Source organism: Leuciscus leuciscus, assembly GCF_965113295.1.
Source record: "Leuciscus leuciscus genome assembly, chromosome: 5".
Lineage (NCBI taxonomy): Eukaryota > Metazoa > Chordata > Actinopteri > Cypriniformes > Leuciscidae > Leuciscus > Leuciscus leuciscus.
The window spans coordinates 41,985,518-42,010,541 of record NC_138729.1 but is presented as its reverse complement, the minus strand read 5'-3'; the positions used below and the strand labels follow the sequence as shown (position 1 = coordinate 42,010,541).

General features: G+C 38.0%; 1 protein-coding gene across 2 annotated transcripts in view; it reads right to left on the bottom strand.

The window, feature by feature from the left end:
- Positions 1 to 45: 45 nt before the first annotated feature.
- Positions 46 to 25,024, bottom strand: part of golga3 (golgin A3) — a 29,622-nt gene continuing 4,643 nt past the window's right edge. Inside the window, exons 3-24 of one of the 2 annotated variants that reach the window (XM_082170161.1) lie at positions 19,760 to 20,026; positions 18,460 to 18,572; positions 17,240 to 17,949; positions 17,004 to 17,115; positions 15,616 to 15,922; positions 13,730 to 13,932; positions 12,911 to 13,048; positions 12,637 to 12,798; positions 11,153 to 11,521; positions 10,986 to 11,063; positions 9,767 to 10,030; positions 8,503 to 8,597; positions 7,968 to 8,184; positions 7,176 to 7,319; positions 6,198 to 6,395; positions 5,959 to 6,075; positions 5,700 to 5,839; positions 5,299 to 5,431; positions 4,808 to 4,930; positions 4,530 to 4,694; positions 4,258 to 4,412; positions 46 to 2,245 (exon numbers count right to left, since the gene is read on the bottom strand). In XM_082170161.1, coding sequence (XP_082026287.1) covers positions 2,074 to 2,245; positions 4,258 to 4,412; positions 4,530 to 4,694; positions 4,808 to 4,930; positions 5,299 to 5,431; positions 5,700 to 5,839; positions 5,959 to 6,075; positions 6,198 to 6,395; positions 7,176 to 7,319; positions 7,968 to 8,184; positions 8,503 to 8,597; positions 9,767 to 10,030; positions 10,986 to 11,063; positions 11,153 to 11,521; positions 12,637 to 12,798; positions 12,911 to 13,048; positions 13,730 to 13,932; positions 15,616 to 15,922; positions 17,004 to 17,115; positions 17,240 to 17,949; positions 18,460 to 18,572; positions 19,760 to 20,026 — 4,382 coding nt within the window. In that variant the 3' untranslated portion in view covers positions 46 to 2,073. The remainder of the gene's footprint in view (positions 2,246 to 4,257; positions 4,413 to 4,529; positions 4,695 to 4,807; positions 4,931 to 5,298; positions 5,432 to 5,699; positions 5,840 to 5,958; positions 6,076 to 6,197; positions 6,396 to 7,175; positions 7,320 to 7,967; positions 8,185 to 8,502; positions 8,598 to 9,766; positions 10,031 to 10,985; positions 11,064 to 11,152; positions 11,522 to 12,636; positions 12,799 to 12,910; positions 13,049 to 13,729; positions 13,933 to 15,615; positions 15,923 to 17,003; positions 17,116 to 17,239; positions 17,950 to 18,459; positions 18,573 to 19,759; positions 20,027 to 25,024) is intronic. The other variant, XM_082170162.1, reaches the window with a different exon arrangement.

Below are 25,024 nucleotides of genomic sequence, written 5' to 3'. Positions count from 1 at the left end.
CTGTTTTATTATAGTAACACTATAGGAACAGAAGACAAGATGTGATCATTTTACAGAATGATTTATATTTTACACTCAATATGGTACATCCCATAAAAATGCTTAGCAAGCAAATAATTAAAAGTCAAACTTTTTTTGTAAACATTGAACAGAAACTCGTGCTTTTAGTCAGTACAGTAATTAACACACATTATGTTGTCAGTGAATTAAAAACCGTTTCCTCCCTTTTGCTGAATGCGTATGTATTAATCATTTGAATATAAATGTACATGTTAGCGTGTAAAGCTTCATTTCCCATTATGTCATTTAAAGCAGTATTAAGGTTATCACCGTACATGGAGATCAATGTCATTATCTCAGAACACATTTAAAACAGTTCAAGCCAATTACAAATTTAAGTTCAGCTCCACATAACCAACCGACAGATGGAGTTTGTGAAATGAACACATCAGGGGAAAGAAAAAAATATTACACCTAATTAAGATACATTATTCAAAATATATTTGCATACATCTCCAATAATTAAGGCTGTAATGACAAACTATCCATGAGAATTTTGGGATGCAAAAATGTTTTTTAAATAAATGAACATAGTATCAACACTGGCAACAACAAAAAAAAATGGCAAGATCTCTCCATCAAAAAGTAATATTTTACATCTGTCCATTCCTGAAAGTCAGTAAGCTTGTTTTCTTTTATCAATTGTGCAATATAAGACAACACCTTTCATATATATTATAAATATACATACAACACACTCCACACCGCTTTCAAGAGCACATTCAACCTATTTTACATTATTTCCCAAGATCTCTCAGACAGAAATATTTATTTATAGGTTCATTCAAGCTATACATTTTTAGTAGTATTTAAAGGTTTCCATATTTGATCAATTTTAAGGCGCAGCCCTAAAGAGAACTAGTCAAACTTTGACAGCTGTTATCAAGACCTTTTCTATGGGATCTCACATATGCAAGCCATAGACAAAAAACAGATATTAGCTGATATTGGATGACCTGATGTATGAGATATTACCCTGTACAAAAAGGGCCACTATTTCCCCAGTCTCACACTTACATTCCTGGGGCTTCAGGTCCTGAGTTTAAATCAGAAAGAGGCTGTGATGTGAAGTATAATATTGTAAGCGCAACCTCAAGGTGTGTTACAAAACAGTGGTCCTAAATTGGGTAACGCAGAACACAGTGCAGAGAACACATAGACGTTAAGTTGGCATCGCTCTAGACTTGATTTGAGGCCTGGAAAAACTAAGAATGCTGATTTAAAATCTGTTTTTTGGAAAAACAAAACATTCTGGGCTGATCTGTGCTTTAAAATGCTTGATATGGGGCCTTGTATTGTTTTGTTTTTCATAGTATTTGCATTATATTGCAGGGAACAGCTCTAGATCAGGCATCTGTCCAGTGATGGAATGAGAGGTCAGCTCATTCACAGGCACAGAGGAATGGAAGAACAGTTCAGCTGCTGAATTCTCCATGCAGGAAGTGAGAACTACCACCAGACGGATATGTAGAATATACACCTGACCAGTTAAGGTCAATAGGTCACTAGTTACTATAACACTGGAGTCCCTGGATGTTTGCTGTAGACTGTGCTGTTTGCAGCCTACAGTAGCACTCACAAACCGCTTTCTGCACCTCTAATGAGATAAGAAAGAAAACTAAATCAAAGCTGAACATGTGGATATATGAGAATGAGAATGAGAATGAGAATGAGAATGAGAATGAGAATGAGAATGAGAATGAGAATGAGAATGAGAATGAGAATGAGAATGAGAATGAGAATGAGAATGAGAATGAGAGAGAGAATGAGAATGAGAATGAGAGAGAGAGAAGCAAACTGAAAATAAATAGTGATAAAGTAATTACAACACCAAAATGACTCCCCAAAAATAAAGCTGTGGTATAAAGAAACACTTTGTTATACCCAAACAATCTTGGTTAGGTAAGGATAAAGCCAAATGTTGGCAGTTGATTAAAGAAAATAAACAAAGAAAAGTGCCCGTGAAGATAAAACCGAACTCTCTCCTCGGTGTCTTTAAGGATTCTTTGTGTATTACGAGGGCTGCATCTCCCCCGGTCTCTCATCATTCTCTTCTTTATTAGACGAATCGTTGCTGATATTGTCATGAAACCCTAGTTTTTGGAGCTCCTCCTCTGCGCTGGCTAATGACGTCACTGTGACCGTGTGTTCCTCCATCTGCTTCTGAAGGCTGTCCATCTCCTGCCTACAAGAAATGACCATCAGAGGAGTGAGAAAGAAGGAGAACGCAATCTGTTATGTGATTGTGGTAGCTTTATTTATATGAAATATGTGGAAAAGGGAGGCAGGTTTTGTGTAATTGCACTAGGGGTTCAAAATCTAATTATTTCTTCTTTTGTTCACATTCATTTTAAACATCGGGTATAAATATATGGTCTTGTGTCACTTAATATTCTTTGTGGAAACCAGGATGATTCTTTGATAAATAGAAAGTTCAAAAGAACAGCATTTATTTAAAACAGAAATCTTTTGTAACATTAAAAATTTCTTTACTGGCACTTTTGATCAATTTAATGATTTCTTGCTGAAAGTACTAATTTCTTTCTTTACTGACCCCAAATTATTGAATAGTATATAGTAAATTTATTGTAAGGCTATATGACATGTTATAGCCAGATATGACAGCGTTACTATGACAGCGTTACTGCAACACAAATGAGTAGCTGAGTATCTCAATGCTTATACATTTATTTCTTATTCTCATTTCTTCTTTGGCCCCGTTTACACCGGCTCTCTTCATGCGTTTTTACTGATCGGATACCTATCTGATTTTTAAAAAACTGTTCCATTTACACTTTGACGCATAAATGTGTCTCTGCAAAACGAATGTGACCCTGGATCACAAAACCAGTCATAAGTCGCACAGGTATATTTGTGGCAATAGCAAATTGTATGGGTCAAAATTATAGATTTTTCTTTTATGCCAACAATCATTAGGATATTAAGTACAGATCATGTTCCAAGAAGATATTTTGTAAATTTCCTACCGTAGATATATAAAACATTTATTTTTGTGAGTGAATGCAGCACAATTGCAAACATAAATGGACAACTTTAAACAGTAGCACCTCAATGCAGTACACGAGATCCGGGGGGCGGAGTTGGATCCAGATATAAGGGGTGGAGATTGGTAGGTTTAGGGGTGGGTTTAGGGATTAAGGGGTGGAGATGGGTAGGTTTAGGGGTAGGTTTAGGGATCAGGGGGTGGAGATGGGTAGGTTTAGGGGTAGGTTTAGGGATCAGGGGGTGGAGATGGGTAGGTTTAGGTATATGTAAGGTGGGAGGAGTTGGATCTAGATCCGACTCCTCCCCGTGGATTTCATGTTCTGCAGTGAGGACCATCTCACTTTAAAGGCGATTTTCTCAATGTTTCGATTTTTTTGCACCCTCAGATTCCAGATTTTAAAATAGTTGTATCTCGGCCAAATAGTGTCATATCCTAACAAACCATACATCAATGGAAAATGTTATCTATTCAGCTTTCAGATTACATATGAATCTCAATTTAAAAAAAACAAAAAGTACTCATGTGACTGGTTTTGTGGTCCAGGGTCACATATATGCGTTCTTCAATTCCCACGCTATATGCAAATTTAACAGAGTTCATGTCAATAAAGCAAGAGCTGCATTTTATTTATCATCAGCTAATTTCAAGATCAAAGACCGCAATAGGAGGGAAAGCAGCATCAGCACTATTAAGATCATTTAGTCTCACTACTTTTAATAAAGATGATTGTGTGTTGAGTGCGTTTCATTTGCGGCAGTTTGCGCGTTGGCTTTCTGGAGAGCTGCTCATTGGCGATTCGTGTTGTAGTAGTGCTGTCATATAGCATATAACACGCTCTCAAAAGTTCATTTTTTTTAATTTTGGGAGAAATACACATGCGGTTTCAACAACCAGATGCATTTACACTTGTTCAGTTTCGTCTCAGATTTAAGTCCGATCACTCAGGAGGTGGTCTGTCTCGAAAGCGTTTCGGAGGGCATTTTTACACCTGTTTTTTTTTTAACGATCGGATAGCTATCCGATCAGAGAAAACGCATGAAGTGACCAAGTGTAAAAAGGCCTTTTTTCTTATTTTTCCTGCTACTTGTTTGCCAGCATAGTTTGTCGTAATAGTGGGACAGTGTTACAGGGTGCACACTCTCCACTATATTTCACATAGAAAGCTATGGTATGATGTGTGCAAGTCTTACTTTAGCTGTCTCAGACAGTTGTGGAGATTATTGAGAGGTTCTTTATTGACGGATGTTGAGGGTTTCAACAGTTCGTCCAAAAGTGAAGCAGGAACAGGGCAGTCTGGGATTTTTACTGGCGTCACTGGGGTCGATTCTCCCTTTAGATCCATCCGCTGGTGTGGGAACACAAATATTGAGAGAAAATATTCCATTACACACTTACCTGTACATATTACAAACCTACATTCAGTCTACATTTTTTTTTTTATTAAAATGAGCATTAGTCTTACCTTTCTGAGTCTGCTGTTTTTGAGGTCCTGTTTGAGCTGGTTGTTCTGCTGAAGAACAGTCTTCATGCTGCTCCTCAGCTCTCCCACTTTAGCCTGCAGCATGAATTTATCCTTCCGTGTGCCGTTGAGATCCTCCTGAACCATCTCCAGCTCCACCTTTATCCTCTACACATCACATCAAACAAAAAACAGCCCAGAATTCAGTAAAAAAATTAATAATAATAAACATTTTCACAACAGTAATTGACTGACTGAAAGTGCTGAACAAAGCATCGCACCTGTAGCATGTCCTGCAGGGTGTCCATCTCTCTATGGTGACACTGTTCCACCATCTCCAGCTGCTGTTTTTGTGTCTCGATCTCCCGCTGCCTCTGCTCCACCTCCCACTTCAGATCCTCCACCTGCAAAGAGACAGGAATACAGTGTGATAAATACATAGTGAAGTATTTTTTCATTTGTTTTTCTCCATACAGATACATATATAAAAAGATCAGTATAGATTTCAAAGCCATGAATGACACCTACTTCTGTTCATGAAACAAAAGCAAAAATGTGTACCCTCACTGGGACAGTGTACCTTTGTACCTTATCCACCCCTAAAATTATTATATTAGTAATAAAATGTATTCACATTAAATCAAACCTAGGTTCTGAAACCTTGCAACCTGCCAACCTAGACACCATTTTAAGGCATAACAGTAATCTATTGAAAGAGGCTCTGTGAAGTTTCAAACAGAGAGGTAGCTTTTGCATCAAAGCCACACTGTACCTCTTGGTTAGTGAGGGGTTGTTTGTTGAGCTCATCATCAAGTTGTTTTTGAAGAATCTGGAGTTGAGCATGAGCATCAGCTAATTCCTCCTGGAAATGAGAAACCTCCTCGGAGTGCTTCTCATCTTGAGCTCTGTCAAGAGAGAGAGAGAGAGAGAAAAATTCACAAAAAACACCACCACAATATGAGATGTCACACACATCTGAATCTGTTCATTAAGCAATCCAGGTATTGATCTCCATCGCTGCGTTTACGGTTCTTCACATATCTTACAACCATCAGTACATAACTCTAGGAAAACTGGACCTCATAAAGATGTCTTGATGTGTGACAGCAGTTCTATATCATGAGTTTCCGAGGCAGCTGTGACACTATAACCCAGAGTGTCTGGAAAACTTACGCAAGTGTCTTAGCCTCTTTCTGCAGGGCTTTGACAAGCTCCTCTTTGGCCTGCAGATCTTTCTTGATCTCGCTGAGCTCCAGCATGGCTGCCCTGTAATGCCTGCGGTTATGGGCTGCCTCCAGCTTGGCCTCCGCCACCTGAACAAAGCGTACAAACACACAGGTCACACACATGCACAAAAGAAAAGAAACTAAAGCCTTCGGGAGTTCTCAAGAGGAACTGAAAATGCTATGCAGATGTTAAACCATATATTGACCTGCTCTGTCAGATCCTTGACTTTTATTTTCTCCTTCTCCAGAGCAGTCTGCAGCGTTTGCACCAACTGTCTCATCTGCTGGTCCTCCTCTTCTTTACGCTTTAATACTGCCTGAACCTGGAGTGAAAGATTACAGAGATGTTTAAACAAAAAAAAAAAAAAAAAAACAACAAAAAAAAAAACTATTCAATTCCACTGATTAAAGTATTGTCAATGATGACATGACACACGCATCACACCTGCAAGTTGAGCTGGACAAGATCTGCTTCTCTCTTTGCCAGCGCAGCCTCTAGAATATTGGCATGTTCCCGCAATGCACTGTGGGATTTTCCAAGCCCGGAGAGTTTCCCTTTCTCATGCTCTAGCTCAAGCGTAAGCTTCTTATTAGCATCTTCCAGGCGGCGAATTCTCTTTTTAAAATTTCGTGACTCTTGGAGCTGTGCCAAAAAGAAGTGAAAAAACATTTCTTACATTTTGATAACACCACTTCTTTCACAAATTGCAATGGACTGTCCATTATGTAAAACTCACTTAAAAAATACATCATATTACTGGTATTTTAATGAAATAAAAGCTATCAGTGAAATATGGAGCAAGGAGGACACCTTTTTTTTTTTTTTTTTTTTTACAAACATTAAAAGAAATGAGCAAATCAGTGTACAGATAGTCAAAATCAGAGTTGATTAAATTAAGCCGAAATACTATGAATTAACTGAGAAACCATCTCTAATATCACAAGAGAATAGTGGGGATACACATACATGTACACTGCCATTAAAAGATTTAGGGCCAGTAAGATTTATTTTAAAAAATTATTCAGCAAGGACACATTTATTTGACCAAAAAGTGATTTCTGAAGGATCATGTAACACTGAAAACTGGAGTAATGGAAGCTGAAAATTACATTTAAAAATATATTAAAAAAGAAAATAATTTAAAAAAGTAATAATTGTTCACAATTTTTTTTTGTGTGTGGGTTTTTGATCAAATAAATGAAGCCTTGCTGAGCACTTCTTTCAAAAACAAAATCTTACCGACTCCAAACTTTTGAACAGTAGCATATTCATTCAGCAAGCAAACAATATTATCATTATTATAAAAAATATTATCTACAATTTTCTGACCTTAGAAAATGATGTGCATGTAAACATGTTAATTGTTACCAAACCATACAGGTTTGCTATATATTAAGCCATTAAGAATAAGTTTGCGCTCACCTCGTCTTCCAGTTCCATCACTTTCTCCTGATATTCCTCCAGCTCAGTGCTGGTGAGGTTGATGACCTCCTGTAGCTCTTTCTCCAGCATGGCTTTACTCTGGCTCACTGCCTCCAGCTCTCTCTGCAGGGACTCCACCTTGGCCTGAAGCAATGACAAAAATAATCATCATCACAGAGCCTTCCTGTAGCTCCAACAGTTATCAATTAAAATCAATTAAAAATACTATTTGGTCAGTGGAAAAGATTGAGAAAATCTTTCTCTGAAATGTAGCCTATTTTATAGCCTACTATTTGATTTATTTATTCAAAAAAAGGCAAGGATAGCCTACTAAATGATTTTTATCAATGTAATGTGACAGCACATCCATATCTCATGTTTTCCAAATGTCTTGTACCGTTAAACATGTGATCACGTGGATGAATATGCATATGCAAATGATATGTAGATGAGGATATGCATAGTAAAACTAGGCGTTGTAAACTCCATATGTGGATATTTCCGGGAGGAGATGCATGTGTGCACAATCTTCCGCTGACTGGGATTTATAAAGTGAATTCTGCGCAGGTTCTGGCGTACGAACGGTTTTATAAGTCTGAATATTTTTTTGCGTACGCCATTTTTGGCTTTCGGGCGCACGCACACTTTTAGTAAGGATCCTACGCACAGTTTTATAAATGAGACCCCTGATAAGAATGTAAATGTGTACCTTGAAATGCAACGTAAGTCGCTTTGGATAAAAGCGTATGCCAAATGCATAAATGTCAGTGTAAAATAAATGTACCAGTTTACCTGAAATTCCTGGCTATTTCCTCCGTCTGAAACCTGAGCTTTGAGTTTGTCAAGTTCAACCTCAGCGGTCTCTTTGGCGGCGAGAGCTTCCTGTAGCCTGCGGCTCAGAATGCCAACTGCATTCTCATAGGCCTTATGCTTGGCCTTCATATCTTTCTGTGCGCTGGTCAAATCTGTGCCCAAACGCTTCATCCTCACCTTCTGCTCTGAGATAGCCCTGGAAGAGGAAAGAGCAGGTGCATAACAGCAAGTTAGACAAACATTTTTGGTCTACTTCACCATCATTATGTTCTTCTAAACATTCAGGGTCATTTTTAATTTGTTTAATAAATAGATGAAATAGGAAGAATAAATCCCAAACCCTCATGCTTTAATCTTGAGACGCAAGATCATAAGCAAAAACGTACAACTGGTGGAACACTTCGGCACTATTGTCTATATGTCACATCACATATCAGTGATGTCAAAGACTGAGCAGCAAAACTATCACTATGGAAACCCTTATGGCAGAAGAGGCGGTGTGATTGTGACTCACGTCTTGGCTTCATCTTGCATTTGTTCAATCCTCTTCCTCAGATTTTCATTCTCTTCGGTCACGGATGCCAGATGGTTCTGGTCAAACTGAAGGGACTGAAGCAACAACATAGAGAGTGTCAAAATATGCTATATACAATACTGTTCAAAAGTTTGGGGTTGGTAATACTTTTTAATGTTTTTTTATTATTTATTTTTAAGTCTCTGCTGCTCACCAAGGCTACATTTATACAAAAAATATCCGTTTTCTATTTTAATATATTTAAAATGAAATGTATTCCTGTGATGGCAAAACTGGAATTTCACCATCCTTACTCCAGTCTTCAGTGTCACATGATCCTTCAGAAATCATTCTGATATGATGTGGTGTTAAAGAAACATTTCTTACTACTATCAATGCTGAAAACAGTTGTGCTGCTTAATATTTTTGCAAAAAATGATAAATGTTTTCAAGATTATTTAATGAATAGAATGTTCAAAAGAACAGCAATTATATATATATATATATATATATATATATATATATATATATATATATATATATATAATGTTGGACGACAATCCAACCCTCTCTATTGACTTTGTATTGCGTGAAGCTGCCTCCTTGTCATTTCTTGCTTCTATCAAAAGACAGAACAATGCCTAAAAGCTTCTGTGACAGGGTGTACAGCAAACAAGCTGAAAAAAAGACAGAACTAAGTTTTTATAAGCTACCGAAACGTAAAAGACAGCCTTTAAGGAGACAAAAGTGGATACAGGCAATAAGATGTGAAGCATCAGCAGGAAGAATGGGTAAATTGTGGGATCCTGACTCAGTCAGTAGGCCTACGTGTGCAGTAATACATAGGGTGGTGAAATAATCCTTTGACATGGTTAAAAATAATGATTTTTAAATAAAAATGTTTTAGCATATCCTGTTGCGGATTACGTTCCTCTCCAGTGGGCTTAGTTCTCAGAGTAATATGACAGGTTGCGCTCTGTCTCAATATCCTGTATCCACTTTTGTGTCCTTAAACGCTCCTTTTTTGGGGGGTCGACAGCTTATAAAAACTTAGTTCTGGGTATTTTAGTTAGTTCGATGTACACCCTTTGTCAAATAGCAGCTTTTAGACATTGTTCTGTTTTTTGTTATAAGGAGAGACAAGGAGAGGGTTGGATTGCTTCAGGTTGTTTTCAGATTTTGACGTATGACGCTCCGTCTCTATGTAGGAAAAAGTCTGTATCCTTGCAACCGAGATGATCTTAGTAATGCAGCGGGTGTGTACCTGCAGCTGAGAGTCAAGTTGGTCTCTCTCTGTCTGTACGGACTGTAAATGGGCTTCCAGGCTGTTCATCTGCTGCTGGACTCTCTCCACTTCCTTCTGAAGGCGATCCTGTTCCTGCTCTGCACTCTTCTTTTCTCCCTCCATTCTTAACAGCTCCTGCTTCAGGTCCTTCACCTCCGTCACCAGACGCTTTTTAGAAGCCTTCAACTCCGAGATCAACTGGTCTTTGGAGCTGGCGTCTCTCCGGTAAGCTTCGACCATCACCTGCAAGAAAGAGTACAGTAGATTAAGGATACTTCTGCCAAAACCCATTTGACTATTTTGTTGTGGAAACCTCCTCACAACTAGTTTTATCCAGCAACAAACAAGGCATATTTGTCAGTCATACTAGTAAGAAACAGATAAGATTTATATAATAGAACTAATAAACTGAATATGTTTTAAATACACAAACAGTTTTATATATATTTATTATCAATAAATCCAATTTGTTTCAGTCTCATACATTTTAACTAATTGAATATTGCTTGTTCCACAGCTAGCTATATTTTAACGTTTATCCTTTTTAACTGAATGAATTTTATTGTTTTCACAATTAACAAATTTATACTGATTCTAAGCAATTTGAATAAATGCATTTTGAAAATATTCAAAATATATATAAAATATATTTTATATTTTATATATAAAATATATATATATATATATATATATATATATATATATATATATATATATATATATATATATATATATAATCAAGTGGTAAATTATAAACAATGCCATGATTTTATTTTTAAGTGCAGAAATCTTACCCGTTTCATTTATGTGTGACTGACAAATATGCATAACTTTAAGTTTATTAGTTTGTTTAAAAAGTGTAATCCAAATGAACAGAATTTTTGGTAACATTTTATTTTACAGTGTCCTTGTTACACATGTACTTACCATAGTAATAACAATAAATTATGCATAATTACATGCAACAGCAACATTACATGCAACTAACCCTCAACCAAATCCTAATCCTATGGTAAGTACATGTTGTTAATTAATACTACTCTGTTACAGTGTAATTATATATTTACATACCATGACACCTTAAAATAAAGCGTAACCCGATTTTAAATGCAATTCAAATACACAAATCTTAATTCAATAAATCTAAATATGTTTGGAGTGTACATTTTGAAGGAACTCAGTCCTTTGGGCCGCCTACCTTTTGCTGCATGAACTGCTCTTTCAGTTTCTGTGCTTGTTTTTTGAGGGTGCCATTCTCTTGCTTTAGAGCTTCAATCTTGTAGAGAAAGGGAAAAGATGCAATCTGAACCCATCCTAATATTCCAGTTACAAAAAAAGCACATCACTCCGATTCAAACCTCTCACCTGGGTTGCTTTAACCTGCACTTCCTGTCTAAGCTGGTCAAGTGTGTCTGAGGCCAACAGCACTTCCTCTCCAAGCCTTTCTGCTCCTTCATCCAGTTCGCTCTTATCTGCCCGTGCTGCCTGCAGAGCCACTTCCAGAACAATTTTCTCATTTTGGAGATACTGCAGGGTTTCCTCTTTAGCTGTGGCGTCAGTTTGTAGCTCCTCCAGCTGGGCCTGGAGCTCCTGGTAACGGGCCTCCAGCTGATTAAGGGCCTGTTCTTTGGTTTGGAGATTCTCCTGAGTAGTGGTGAGCTGCTTCATCAGCTCTAGATGCTCACGCTGTAACAACTCCAGCTGGGCGTCTTTTTGGGAGAGAATGAGTTTGACCTGGATAGAGAAGTTGAGTTGTTGGAGTCATTAGGCTGCATAAATTAGGTTAACCAGAACACTTCCCATAACATCCGATGTACTAGTTACATCGTCAGAAGCCTGGCATCTACGCTAATATTAGTCTGTCTGTCTCATTCTTATCCCAGGGTTACCGTACTCAGTCAGATCTAGTCCGTTTCCAGACCAGATGTGAGAGGACACCATGACAACTAGACAAGCCGTAGAGACAGGTCCCCTGCAAAGACCTTGTCGACTAGACTGTCATCGGCACAGATCCTCAGCAAAGACCATGAGAACCAGAGAAGTCCCCTGCACAAACCCTATGACCTCCCCACCAAATGCTGATGTAAAGTATCCTGATCTTCAAGCAGAAGGAACTGGATGAAATGTTCTGAATTAAATCAATCCACAATCTGACTTGTAATTGAATTAAGCCTGGAATTAAACCTGGAATTAAACCACAGCACGTAGGTTCGTCTGGCCAGAGGAGAACTGTCGCCATTGTCGCCTTTTGGCTTGCTTAGTAGGGGACCCTTTATATTCTGTAATATTATTGACTTGAATGCACTGGCACTATGAGAACTGAACTGTGCTAGATGATGACATTGTTTTCTCCAGAGCTGCTTTTTAGATTAATTGAACTCATTTCATAACTGATGAACTTTACAGTTATTGTACCAAACTAAATCAACATTGAACTACTTTCAACTGAATAATGATGGTTTACTATTGTCTTTTTAGAGCTGCTTTACAGCTGAATTGAATAATGTTTGTATCGATCAATACTTTCCTGTTTATCACTGTAAAGCTGATGCATTGTATAAAGCATAAATAAAGGTGACTTGACATCATTAGGGATTCTTATATTCAAAATAACATATTACAAGAATGTCCCCCATGGAGCCACCTTGGATTAAGGGTCTTGTTCAAGAGCACAATGCTGATGGGTTTGAATCTACAACTGCACAGTGTGTGACTACAACTGAATCTACAACTCTGTGTGTGTGTGTGTGTGTGTGTGTGTGTGTGTGTGTGTGTGTGTGTGTGTGTGTGTGTGTGTGTGTGTGTGTGTGTGTGTGTGTGTGTGTGTGTGTATGCTGTTGTTTAGATACCTGCTCTAGCTCTCTCTCTAGTGTTGTGGCTGTATTAGCAAGTTTGAGAAGATGCTCTCGCTCCTCCTCAAACTCTTCCAGCTTGTGCTGAAGATCTTCCTCCACCATCGTCTTTGCCTCCTGGATCTGATGTATGGATGCTTCTTGAGTCAACATGTCCGCCTGGATAAGAATCAATCTATTATTATTGTTTATGCTTTTTAGATTTCATTTTCCTTCTTCATCTTTGTCATTGTTTATTAACTCAAGTAAAAAACAAAATATAGTGCCAGACCTCTATACTCTGTAGTTGTACAGCAATCCGTTCCTTCTCTTTTATAGAGCGATGGTTCGTCTCTGTGAGTTTGTGCGACAGAGTAACGTTCTCCATCTTCAGATTTTCCAACACACCAATCTGAGTCATTTGACCGGCCTGAAAGTAAATATACAAACAAACGCACACTAAAGATGGCCATTCTGCATCTGAACCTTTCTGATAAACGTTCTGATTTTGAATACATATACTACCGTTCAAAAGATTGGGTTCAGTAAGTCGTTTTAAGTTTTTTTAAATAAATGAATACTTTCATTCAGCAAGGATGCATTGAATTGATCAAAAGTTACAATAAAGACATTTATAATGTTGCAAATGTAGTTCTCTTCCACAAAACAAATTTAGCACAAATGTTTACAACATGGATAATAAAAAGAAATGTTTCTTGAGCACCAAAATTGGCATATTAGAAAGATTCCTGAAGGATCATGTGACTGGAGTAATGATGCTGAAAATTCAGCTTTGGGGCAATTCCACGCAAAACTGTCACATCCATAACGCCAACACAATGCCATGGTATTTAGTTGGCGTTATGGATGTGACAGTTTTGCGTGGAATTGCCCTTTGCCTCCAAAGGAAAAAAAAATACATTTTAATAGAAAACAGCTATTTTGTAATAATGCTTTACAATTTTACTCCATTGTTGATCAAATAATTGCCGTCTTGGTGACCATAACGACTTCTTTCAAAAAGATTTAAAAAAATCTTACCGACTCAAAACTGAGAATGGTAGTATACATGTTATGGGAAAACTAATTTATACTAATTTGCACATTATACCTGCATGTTTGCCATCTCTCCCTGCAGTCGCACACGTGCCTCCTGTGCCATACTCAGCTGCTGCTGGTACCAGATGCGGAGCTGCTGCAGGGAGTCCACTTCTGCCTGCGAGGTCTTCAGTCTGCTCTGCAGAGCGTTCCTCTCGCTCTGGACCCGCTGAAGCTGTGTCTGCAGGCCTCCCATCTGCTGCCGGAACTCAGAGACTAAGTGGAAAAACAACAAACATGGTATGTAATAGGGGTTGCACAGACTAGTCGAACTGAAGGGACTGAAGCAACAACATGGAGAGTGTCAAAATATGCTATACACTACTGTTCAAAAGTTTGGGGTTAATATTACTTTTTAATGGTTTTTTTAAAGTCTCTGCTGCTCACCAAGGCTAAATTTATACAGTCAAAAAAAGTAATATTGTGAATATTATTACAATTTTAAATATCTGTTTTCTTTCAATATATTTAAAATGTAACTTATTTCTGTGATGGCAAAACTGGATTTCAGAATCATTACTCCAGTCTTCAGTGTCACATGATCCTTCAGAAATCATTCTGATGTGGTGCTCAAGAAACATTTCTTATTATTATCAATGCTGAAAACAGTTGTGCTGCTTAATATTTTTGTGGAAACTGACAAAAAAAAAAAATCTGGATAATTTGATGGATAGAAAGTTCAAAAGAACAGAAATTATAAAAAAAATAAATAAATAAAAATGTTGTAACATTAAAAAATGTCTTTACCATCACGTTTGATCAATTGAATGCATCCTTGCTGAATAAAAGTATTAAATTGTTTAAAAAGAAAATCACTGACCCCAAACATTTGAACAAAGGTGTATAGAAAGAGATGTGAACATTTATGTAATAGGGGTTGCACAGACAGGCCGACTTTAATGCTCTGCCATGACGCTTTAAACTTCAAATCAACTAGTCGCTGACCATGGCCTATAGAGGGCGCAACAGGATAAGAAATCTTTGAAATCCACTTTTACACTCCGTTTCAAACCATTAATATCAATGACAAATAAATGCATACTCCGAGAGCGCTCCACAAGATACGCTTGATTATACCATCTGGATGCTCAAAATTAATTCACATGTAATCTCTCTCACATTCATATAAATGTAATCTTTGCTGTGCTACTTTCTCTGTATCTGATTTAGAACATGCCGAAATCTGTGAGAAACGTGATGACCAAAAGACAAAAGAACTGATCAAAATAAGCTATTATGTAGGAGCAATAGCCTTGTGGGCAGCGCTGTGTCATATGCCATAGCTGTGAACAAGGCAACCCGCATTCGAGTCTCAGCTTGGCTTATTTGTTCATTTGTGATGTCATCAGCGACTAGTCGACGTTGACTTTAATCAAATAAATGTCGATCAACCCCTAGTATGTAAAGATTTTTATACTATTATTATTATAATAATGTTACAATTATTATAAATAGTATGTATATTTCTATACATTTACTCAATATTTCACTTATTATATTTTCAAAGTGCCTTTCCCAAGCTCAAGGTCACTTATGTTGACCAGTCAAATGAACACAGTTAAGGGTTTATCAACAGGTTTGTTTGTTTTTTAAACCAGAAAAAGCCAATTAATCACCTTGGCCAATATTTTGTTACTAGATCATTTTTTAACAGTGATTGAAATAGTTCCCAGGACACTAAATGTACAAAAATCTACTGGTACTAGTGGGCAAAAGCGCTATCACCATGTTAACCGCCCTGAGTAATGATAGTCAAGTCAACTCAAGTCAGTTCAGTGTTGGTCCAGTTCAGTTCAGTTCAATATCTGTGTAAAGTTTACACATTGAGACTGATATTGAGTATACCAACTGATCGAGCTCAACCCTGACATGTACATCATCTACCACTTTTTCCCTCACCTGTGTTGTCCCTGGTATTCAGGCTCTGCTGCATCTCCTCCACTTTGACCATCAGCCTCTGGTACTGCTCTTCAGCCAGCTGCAGGTCATTGCCCAGCGAGGCCAGGCTGGCGTTCTTCCCCTCCAGATTGCCCTGGAGATCCACCATAGCCTTCTCCAGTGTAGAGCACTTGGAGCGTAGCGTGGTGACCTCAGAGGTGAGGGTGCTCTGCCTCTCCTGACTGGCCTGGGTTTGCTCCGCCTGGACATGCAACTGAGCATTTACTGTAGCCAGCTGTGCCTGGAGCTCCGTTTTTTCTTTCAGAGCCTGGAAATCAAGGTACGGTTTTAGATGAGCCATGTGGTTTCCACCATGTTTTTAACAAGTATCTTTATAACAATTAATAAATATATAAACATGTATATATGCACACCACTGTTCAAAAGTTAGAGGTCAGTAAGATTTTTTAAAAAGAAATTAATACTTTTATTCACCAAGGATGTATTAAATTGATCAAAAGTGACAGTGAACATTTATAAATAATATTATAATAAAACTGTATTTCAAATAAATGCTGTTTTTTTTTTATTACTTTATATTATACTTTAAGATTTCTGAAAAGAAAAAATGATGATATAATGATAATACGATATTAAGATAACATTGATAATAAATGTTTCTTGAGCACCAAATCAGCATATTAGAATGATTTCTAAAGGATCATGTGACACTGAAGACTGACACATCACAGGAATACATTACATTTTAAAATACATAAAAATAAAAAACGTTAAATTAAATTTATAATAATAATAATAATCATATTTAATATTTGTACAGGTTTTTTTTTTTTTACTGTATTTTGATCAAATAAAATGCAGAAACTTCTCTAAAATACATCAAAAAAATAAATTGACCCCAAACTTTGTCTTGGACTGAGTTGCTGTTGTTACAGTGATTACTTTATTTTGTATTTGTATTAAAAAACTGTAAATGTTTTTATTTGTTAAAAAAAAAAAAAAATATATATAATAGGATTACATTTTTGATTTTTGTAATAAAATATTATTTAAAATAAATAGTGATATTGCAGCACTGTTGTGTATGAGTTTTTTTTTGTGTGTGTGTGTGTGTGTGTGTGTGTGTGTGTGTGTGTGTGTGTGTGTGTGTGTGTGTGTGTGTGTGTGTGTGTGTGTGTGTGTGTGTGTGTGTGTGTATATGCACAACAATTTTGTAAATATTTAAAACATATAACTATAAATATTTAAACCAATCTGCTCTCTAAATATGGGCATCAGACATTTAAAAAATCCATATCAGTTGACCACTAATAAAAAGACGAAGCCTTATATTCTGTTGGTAGCAGGAGGCAGATATTGGACAAATGCCTAGTCCCAGGTTAACTCACCTGACTGGCCTCGGATGAAAGAGACTCCAGTTGTCCCTCTAACCTCATTTTCTCTTTCAGCACTTGCAGCATCTCATCATGAGTCCCCATCACAGAACTCCCAAATGACACACTGAAAACGCATAGTTCAATCATGAAGGTTTAATGGGCTGGTTTCATGATAGATAATAATGTTCACCTAAAGGTCTAAATATATTTAGGGAATGGACTAACCGGTGGAAATAGCGGGCCCATACCTGCTGGAGAAGCTGTCCCTGCGACTGCGAGGCTCTACGCTGCCCTCTCTGTCCTGCTCCATCTCTTCCATGTGTCTCTCTTCAGTGGCTGCCTGCAGGACTTCCTGCAGTGATGGAAAGTGGCCCATGGCTTCTGGAGCAATCTCTCTCCCTTCAACAGTATATGGAGCCTTTGGCTTGTTCGCTATTGCAGCTAACATACTATATGTCCCTGTAGTAGACACACTGCTATAGGACGAGCTATCGCTGTCATTGCCGTCAGCTCTGAAACCTGATTCGCTGCCATCCACCTCAGAGACGTTGTCTCTGATTTGCTGAGATGTTTCCAAATGGGTGTTGGTCTCAGAGCTGATGCTGATTTGCGAAATGGTGGAAACTGAGCTGATGGAGGAATGCAACGAGCTAAACGATGAGTCGGCAGACACAGAAACGACCCCACCAGGTGCTTCTGCGCTTTTATCGTCAGATTCGGGAGTTTTGTAGTCGGCGAGAGAGTGGATCTTGCTGGAACGAGATGATTTGGATTTCTTCTCCTTGCTGGAAGGGATTCCTAGACTTCCCAGTTTAGGACCACGAGGAACGCTGGTGCGCAGGAAAGAGTATTCCTTAGTCATGGCGACAGTATTGGCCCTTGGGAGACCCTCGGGATGGAGCATGAGCTCCGGGTCCAAAGTGCTAAATAGGCGGCTCTTAGGAGTGGACCGCCTGGTCTGAATGAGACAAAGAAATGATGATTAAACATAATAAGCAGCAAACACTGGACAAACACTGAACTGTTTATCTATGTCTAACATTAAGTCCATCAAGTCCACCTATAGCTAATATTAAATAAATGATTTACTCAAATGATGTTCATGTTGTTCCAATCCTGTTTGATTTCCCCCCCCCCCAAGGAACACAAAAGGAATGAGAATGTTAAAATAAATAAATAAATGGTGGATATCAAACCAAATTTTTTTTTATTTTTTTTTTAAGTTTAACATTCTTGAAGTCAATTTAGTGTGATGCTTCTTCATGTGCCATATTTAAATACACTGGACTTATAATTTTGTGAAAGGAACAAACCATATTTTATTATGACTTCAGAAGACTTGAAATATAGCAGACAAGGAAAGTCAACACGTAATGAGGGTGAGTAAATTATGGCAATTACATTTTTTTTGCCAAACTATTAATTTAATTCAATATCAGTAATTTCATAGAAACTGAAAGTGACTCACTCTCTCTGTGTGCCGCTGTACTCTGTATTGTTTGAGCTGTTCCTCTAGACGCCGGCGAGCTTCCTGGCGAATCTTTTCTTCATTTTCCATCTCCACTAATGGCTCTTTTGAAGCTACAAGAAAGACACAGTCAACAAATGCACAAAAACTCTTGCTACATAAAAATAGGCAGGTGTTCAGATATTGTCAACCAAGCTGTATTGGATTGAATGCAACAGGCTATTGATTTTACGAGACTGATAATACAGCTCATCAATCCTGAAAAATGCTTGTTTGACAATGCTATTTCTAGGGATGGCTTTGACAACTGGTTCCATTTTTACAAAAATACAAGAACTTACTGGTTCTGTAATAACGCAATATGCACAGTCATCTTTTTACAGTTGTGATGATGATGAGCGAGTGTCTTATATGCACACATTATTATTAGTTTTAATGCAATTAAAAGTTCTGTTTAAATGCATATTTTTGGTGGTTTATATGTTTTGGTAAAATGGCCTCAGAAAAACTAAATTCAAAGTATTGGTCTAAATAAATATGTTACTAAAAGGAATAAATATGGTAATGTGTTTTTTGTTGTTGTTGCTGGAACTGTATAATAAAATAATGATATTACTGCTCTGTTAAAATCCGAAATTACCGGTAATAATAACCAGGCTGCTGAGCATTTTCCACAGCAAAATTACTAGAAGAATCAGTAATTAGAATCATTAAGGGAATTGTAAAGTGGAAATGGAACCAGAATCATTAAAATGTCTCCCATGTCTTTTAAGAGTGAAGCTTCATGCTCATCCTGGCAGAGCAAACACAATGTGATCTCTGCAACCCAAAATAAGCCATTCCATCTGCCTTAGTTAGAAAAAGAGAAAAGCACACTTCAATTTCTGCATCAGTTAGTTATTAGTTCAGCCATATTTCACGTCCAAGCCAAATTGACTTAAATACTGGCAAGACAACGTGCATCTTGTTATGTTGTTCCCAGAAAAGCTAAACTTTTCCTGAATCACCAACCAGCACAACAACCCCGGTATTGCACAGAATTGTCAGAAATCAAATCACCAACAATCACAGGAGAGACTAATTAGCCTTTAATTAATTGATTAGGACATTATGCAATGAAGAGATTCCCATTAAAATCTCTCTGCAAGCCAAAATTGAGAAGCAGGCAAAAATAGGATAAAGCAAACAGGGAGGGTTAGCCTAAATCAGCCTCAAAAGCCAAACTGGGGGGAATTACAACACAACAGGAAGGGACGAGGGTGATTCGTGGGGGGGGGGTTATCCAATATCGTATGCTTACACAATTCGGTCTCCTGCATAGGAATACTTAGTCTGAGCGATTGCAAAGCGTCACCCTTGTGAATAGAGCCCTCTGCAAGAGCTGCCTCAGACTTCTCTAGGCTGTCATGGAAAGAGGCCACACCTGGATCCAGCTGTGCGCTCAGGGGGGAGTCGGCAAGGCGGCTGCCCGGGGAAGGAGTTGCCAGAGGTGGGGTGGTGCCTCCGTGAGCTTCCTGACCCTCCACCACGGCCTCTCCGTTTGGCAACAGCTCTGCTTTGACATGACCTACAACAAAGAGAAGGGATTCAGCAAACAGCGTTACGTTTACAGGTGTTTTTAGTGTTTTACAGGCCGATGCATACCATGCATCAGCAAGAATGACATATCATGATACATATTTTGGTTCATTACAACTTTCATTGTTCAGTCTGACCTGTTATGTGTACTTAGCCTTCTATGGGCCACATTAATTACTATACAGAAAAATAAAATTACTGACTGGTCATTTAACAACTGTAGGCCTTGCTAAAAATAAACACTAACAACAGTTATTAAAAATTATTGCATCTAAGTTATTAAAATTAAGTAAAAATGTGATAAAAAATTTTTTATATATATATATATATCCCAAAAGAGCACTTTTTATGCTTTAATAAATATCACTCCTCCACGCAAAAATTATTTGGTAAGACTTTACAATAAGGTCCCATTAGTAATGCATTTACTAACATTAACAATGAGCCATACATTTGTTACCCGTATTTATTTATCTTTGTAAATTAGTTAATAACAACTAATCACTGTTAGTTCACGTTAGCTCAAGTCCATTAAATAATATTAATAAAAGATACAACTTTTTATTTTAATTATGTATTAGTAAACGTTGAAATGAACATTAACTAAGAATGCTCATAAATGATTTAGAAGTATTTTTCATTGTTAGTTCATGTTAACTAATGCATTTAACTAAATGTTAACAAATTGAACCTGATTGTTACCAACAATTCTGTAGAAAACAATGGCCCATTCATAGACATAGTTGTCATCCGTGATTCATTTATTCTACAAACAGAAGCGTCTATTACTAAGATAAAGTGAATAGTCCAGCATTAAGAGGGACCATCTTCTCAACATGTCGAAATCATTTTGAACACATTTGTCCAAAGCATTATTCTTTTCCTTATGGGTAAAATGTTACTTTACGCACATTTAAAGTACCAAGCACGACCTAAATCAGCCTGTTTATATCTATGTTATGAGGTTATGATTGGTGCTTTTTGCTCATTCACAACTTTCATAATTAGAGACTAGTGTTGTCACGATACCAAAATTATTGTTTCGATACCGATACCAAGTCAAGTATTGCGATTTCGATACTTTTTCGATACTTTTCCTGAAAAGGGAGAAACACTCTCAAATATCACTGCTGTGCTTTATTTTAAAACCGGGACAACATTCTAATCATATAACACACTAATAAATGAACATATGAACAGCAGATATATTAAACATTTGAACAAAATATGAAATATGAAATATAAAAAATAAATTAGAGCAATGACATTCAAGGAAAAAAAAAAAAGATAAATTTAGCAGCATTATCTCATTTATCATAAGAAACATAAGAGCTTTATCTTGATTCTGAACTTTGAATAAAAATATGAACAGCGATTATATTAAACAATGTTTAATATTGGTAACATATGATAAGCCTCATTGGTGATATATTTGACATGTGGGGAGAGAGTTGTGGAAGGCCTATACTTCATGTAGTGCAGCAGATTAGTAAAAAAATCGTTCACTTTGGTATAGAAGCATGAAATTTGGCACAGATACTCTCTAAGGGCCACTATTTTGGAAAAAGGCGTTGGCCACTCAAAAATTCAATATGGCGGCCATTTTTCAAAATGGCCGCCATTGCTATTCAATGCTTATTATATCAATTATTCAAACAGTGATCCAAGCATAACATTTTATACAAATACTCTCTAAAGGACATGTTAATAGAAAAAGATGCTTGTCCCTCAAAAATTCAAGATGGCCGCCATTTTTAAAGATGGCCACCGTTCCTGTCGAATATTAATTATTTCAAGTGTTCAAATGGTGATGCAAGCATAAAATTAGGCAGAAATACTCTTCAAGGAACACTCTTTTGGAAAAAGGTATGTGCCACTCAAAAATTCAGGATGGACACCATTTTCAAGATGGCCACCATTTCTGTCAAATAGTCATAATGTCTGCTTTGTCTGCCTCCTCTCCTTTGACCTGTCCAGCTTAGTTAAACTTGCCAGGGATATAAAATCCCCACCGGCATAGGTCTCAGGTTCATTGGAGTACACAAGCCTCTCCACCACGGCAAGGTGTAGTCCACAGAGAGGAAGTGCCACTGTTAGAAAAAGGATACGCTGCTGGTACAGGTTGCACATACAGTGGGGAGAACAAGTATTTGATACACTGCTGATTTTGAAGGTTTTCCTACTTACAAAGCATGTAGAGGTCTGTAATTTTTATCATAGGTACACTGAAACTGTGAGAGACGGAATCTAAAACAAAAATCCAGAAAATCACATTGTATTTTTTTTAAATAATTAATTTGCATTTTATTGCATGACATAAGTATTTGATCACCTACCAACCAGTAAGAATTCCGGCTCTCACAGACCTGTTAGTTTTTCTTTAAGAAGCCCTCCTGTTCTCCACTCATTACCTGTATTAACTGCACCTGTTTGAACTTGTTACCTGTATAAAAGACACCTGTCCACACACTCAATCAAACAGACTCCAACCTCTCCACAATGGCCAAGACCAGAGAGCTGTGTAATGGGCTACAGGACAATAGGCAAGCAGCTTGGTGAGAAGGCAACAACTGTTGGCACAATTATTAGAAAATGGAAGAAGTTCAAGATGACGGTCAATCTCCCTCGGTCTGGGGCACCATGCAAGATCTCACCTCGTGGGGCATCAATGATCATGAGGAAGGTGAGGGATCAGCCCAGAACTACACAGCAGGTCAATGACCTGAAGAGAGCTGGGACCACAGTCTCTAAGAAAACCATTAGTAACACACTACGCCATCATGGATTAAAATCCTACAGTGCACACAAGGTCCCCCTGCTCAAGCCAGTGCATGTCCAGGCCCATCTGAAGTTTGCCAATGACCATCTGGATGATCCAGAGGAGGAATGGGAGAAGGTCATGTGGTCTGATGAGACAAAAATAGAGCTTTTTGGTCTAAACTCCACTTGCCGTGTTTGGAGGAAGAAGGAGGATGAGTACAACCCCAAGAACACCATCCCAACCGTGAAGCATGGAGGTGGAAACATCATTCTTTGGGGATACTTTTCTGCAAAGGGAACAGGACGACTGCACCGTATTGAGGGGAGGATGGATGGGGCCATGTATCGCGAGATCTTGGCCAACAACCTCCTTCCCTCAGTAAGAGCATTGAAGATAGGTTGTGGCTGGGTCTTCCAGCATGACAATGACCTGAAACACACAGCCAAGGCAACTAAGGAGTGCCTCTGTAAGAAGCATCTCAAGGTCCTGGAGTGGCCTAGCCAGTCTCCAGACCTGAACCCAATAAAAAATCTTTGGAGGGAGCTGAAAGTCTGTATTGCCCAGCGACAGCCCCGAAACCTGAAGGATCTGGAGAAGGTCTGGAGGAGTGTGCCAAAATCCCTGCTGCAGCGTGTGCAAACCTGGTCAAGAACTACAGGAAACGAATGATCTCTGTAATTGCAAACAAAGGTTTCTGTACCAAATATTAAGTTCTGCTTTTCTGATGTATCAAATACTTATGTCTTGCAATAAAATGGAAATTAATTACTTAAATCATACAATGTGATTTTCTGGATTTTTGTTTTAGATTCCGTCACTCACAGTTGAAGAATACATATGATAAAAATTACAGACTTCTACATGCTTTGTAAGTGGGAAAACCTGCAAAATCAGCAGTGTATCAAATACTTGTTCTCCCCACTGTATCTGCGAGACGGAAGGCGGAAGGACCATCAGAATTGAGACTGGTTTCAACAATATAGGTGACCAGTTCAGAAAGAGCCATAGGAAAGATGGCTGGTTGAATCGTTTCACTCTGTGACTCTTTCTCAAGCCTTCTGAGGTTTCTCTCTGTTGTAAAGATGAATGAGACGCAAATGATGGTATTTCAGCTCCTGTGCAATGGCATCAGCACCACTTAGTTGAGACAATAATTTAGCATCATTCAGTGTTTGTGCACATTCATGTAGTCTGTCATTCAGTTGCAGTGTCATTACCTGACGTAGGTCAGATTCAGGAGATATGTTATCACAAAGAAAGCAAACCTGATCATCTAGACTTTTCTGCATCATGGTTCTGCGATGCTTTGTTTGGCCTTCATCTATCTCACTACATTGAGCATCGGATTGTTGCTTCTGGGCACGAAGTAACTTTGTGTTGTTGAACCGAAGTAGACAATTGTAGTGATACTTCGCTTGGTTCCTTCTCAAAGCTTCTATACCACCACCTTCATCCAGTCGTTCCAGGTCCAGGGTCATTGGCATTTTGTTCATCTTGTGTAAGAGTGGAATGTTGGTGGCAATCATTTTATAGCCATCATGTTGAGAAACATGATGGGTAGGTGGTGATTGGAGGGGTTCCTTTGTGTCTGTCTGACAAAGACAACATTTCTTCCAATCAGTTGGCCTCTTGGCTGACATGGGATTTTCATTTGCCATTTTGGGGGTTTGTTGTCTGATTAAGGCCGAGGGGTTATCCTTTTACCACCTCAATCATAGACATAGTACACATTCAGGTATGGGATACAACTAGGTACGGGTCACCTACACCTAGCCCGATCATTCATCCAGTGCCATTTAAGTCCCGTGTGATCTGTACACCTTCCAGGTAAGCATACATGAACAAGTCATGTATTGCCCCGCTTACCCTTGGCTCGGCTCTCTGTCAATTCAGGTGCGGCTATCTAACTACATCTATTACTAGCTAATTGATGAGGGGCTGGTAGACAGCATTTGGGACACTAAACTTAGCTATACTATTACTACTAGTCAAGAACTACAGTGTAAGTAAAACTAGATCAGCTGACACTGAACCCCATGCTGAGTTCCCCAGCAGTTAAGTCACCAGTGTGCCCTGGTTGTGTAATGACGTTCACTCTATTAAACAAAACCTTCCTTAACACATTAAATTGAGCTCTGACAGAAATGGTGGCCATCTTGAAAATGGTCACCATCTTGAATTTGAGCGGCACACACCTTTTTCCATGATAATGTTCCTTGGAGAATA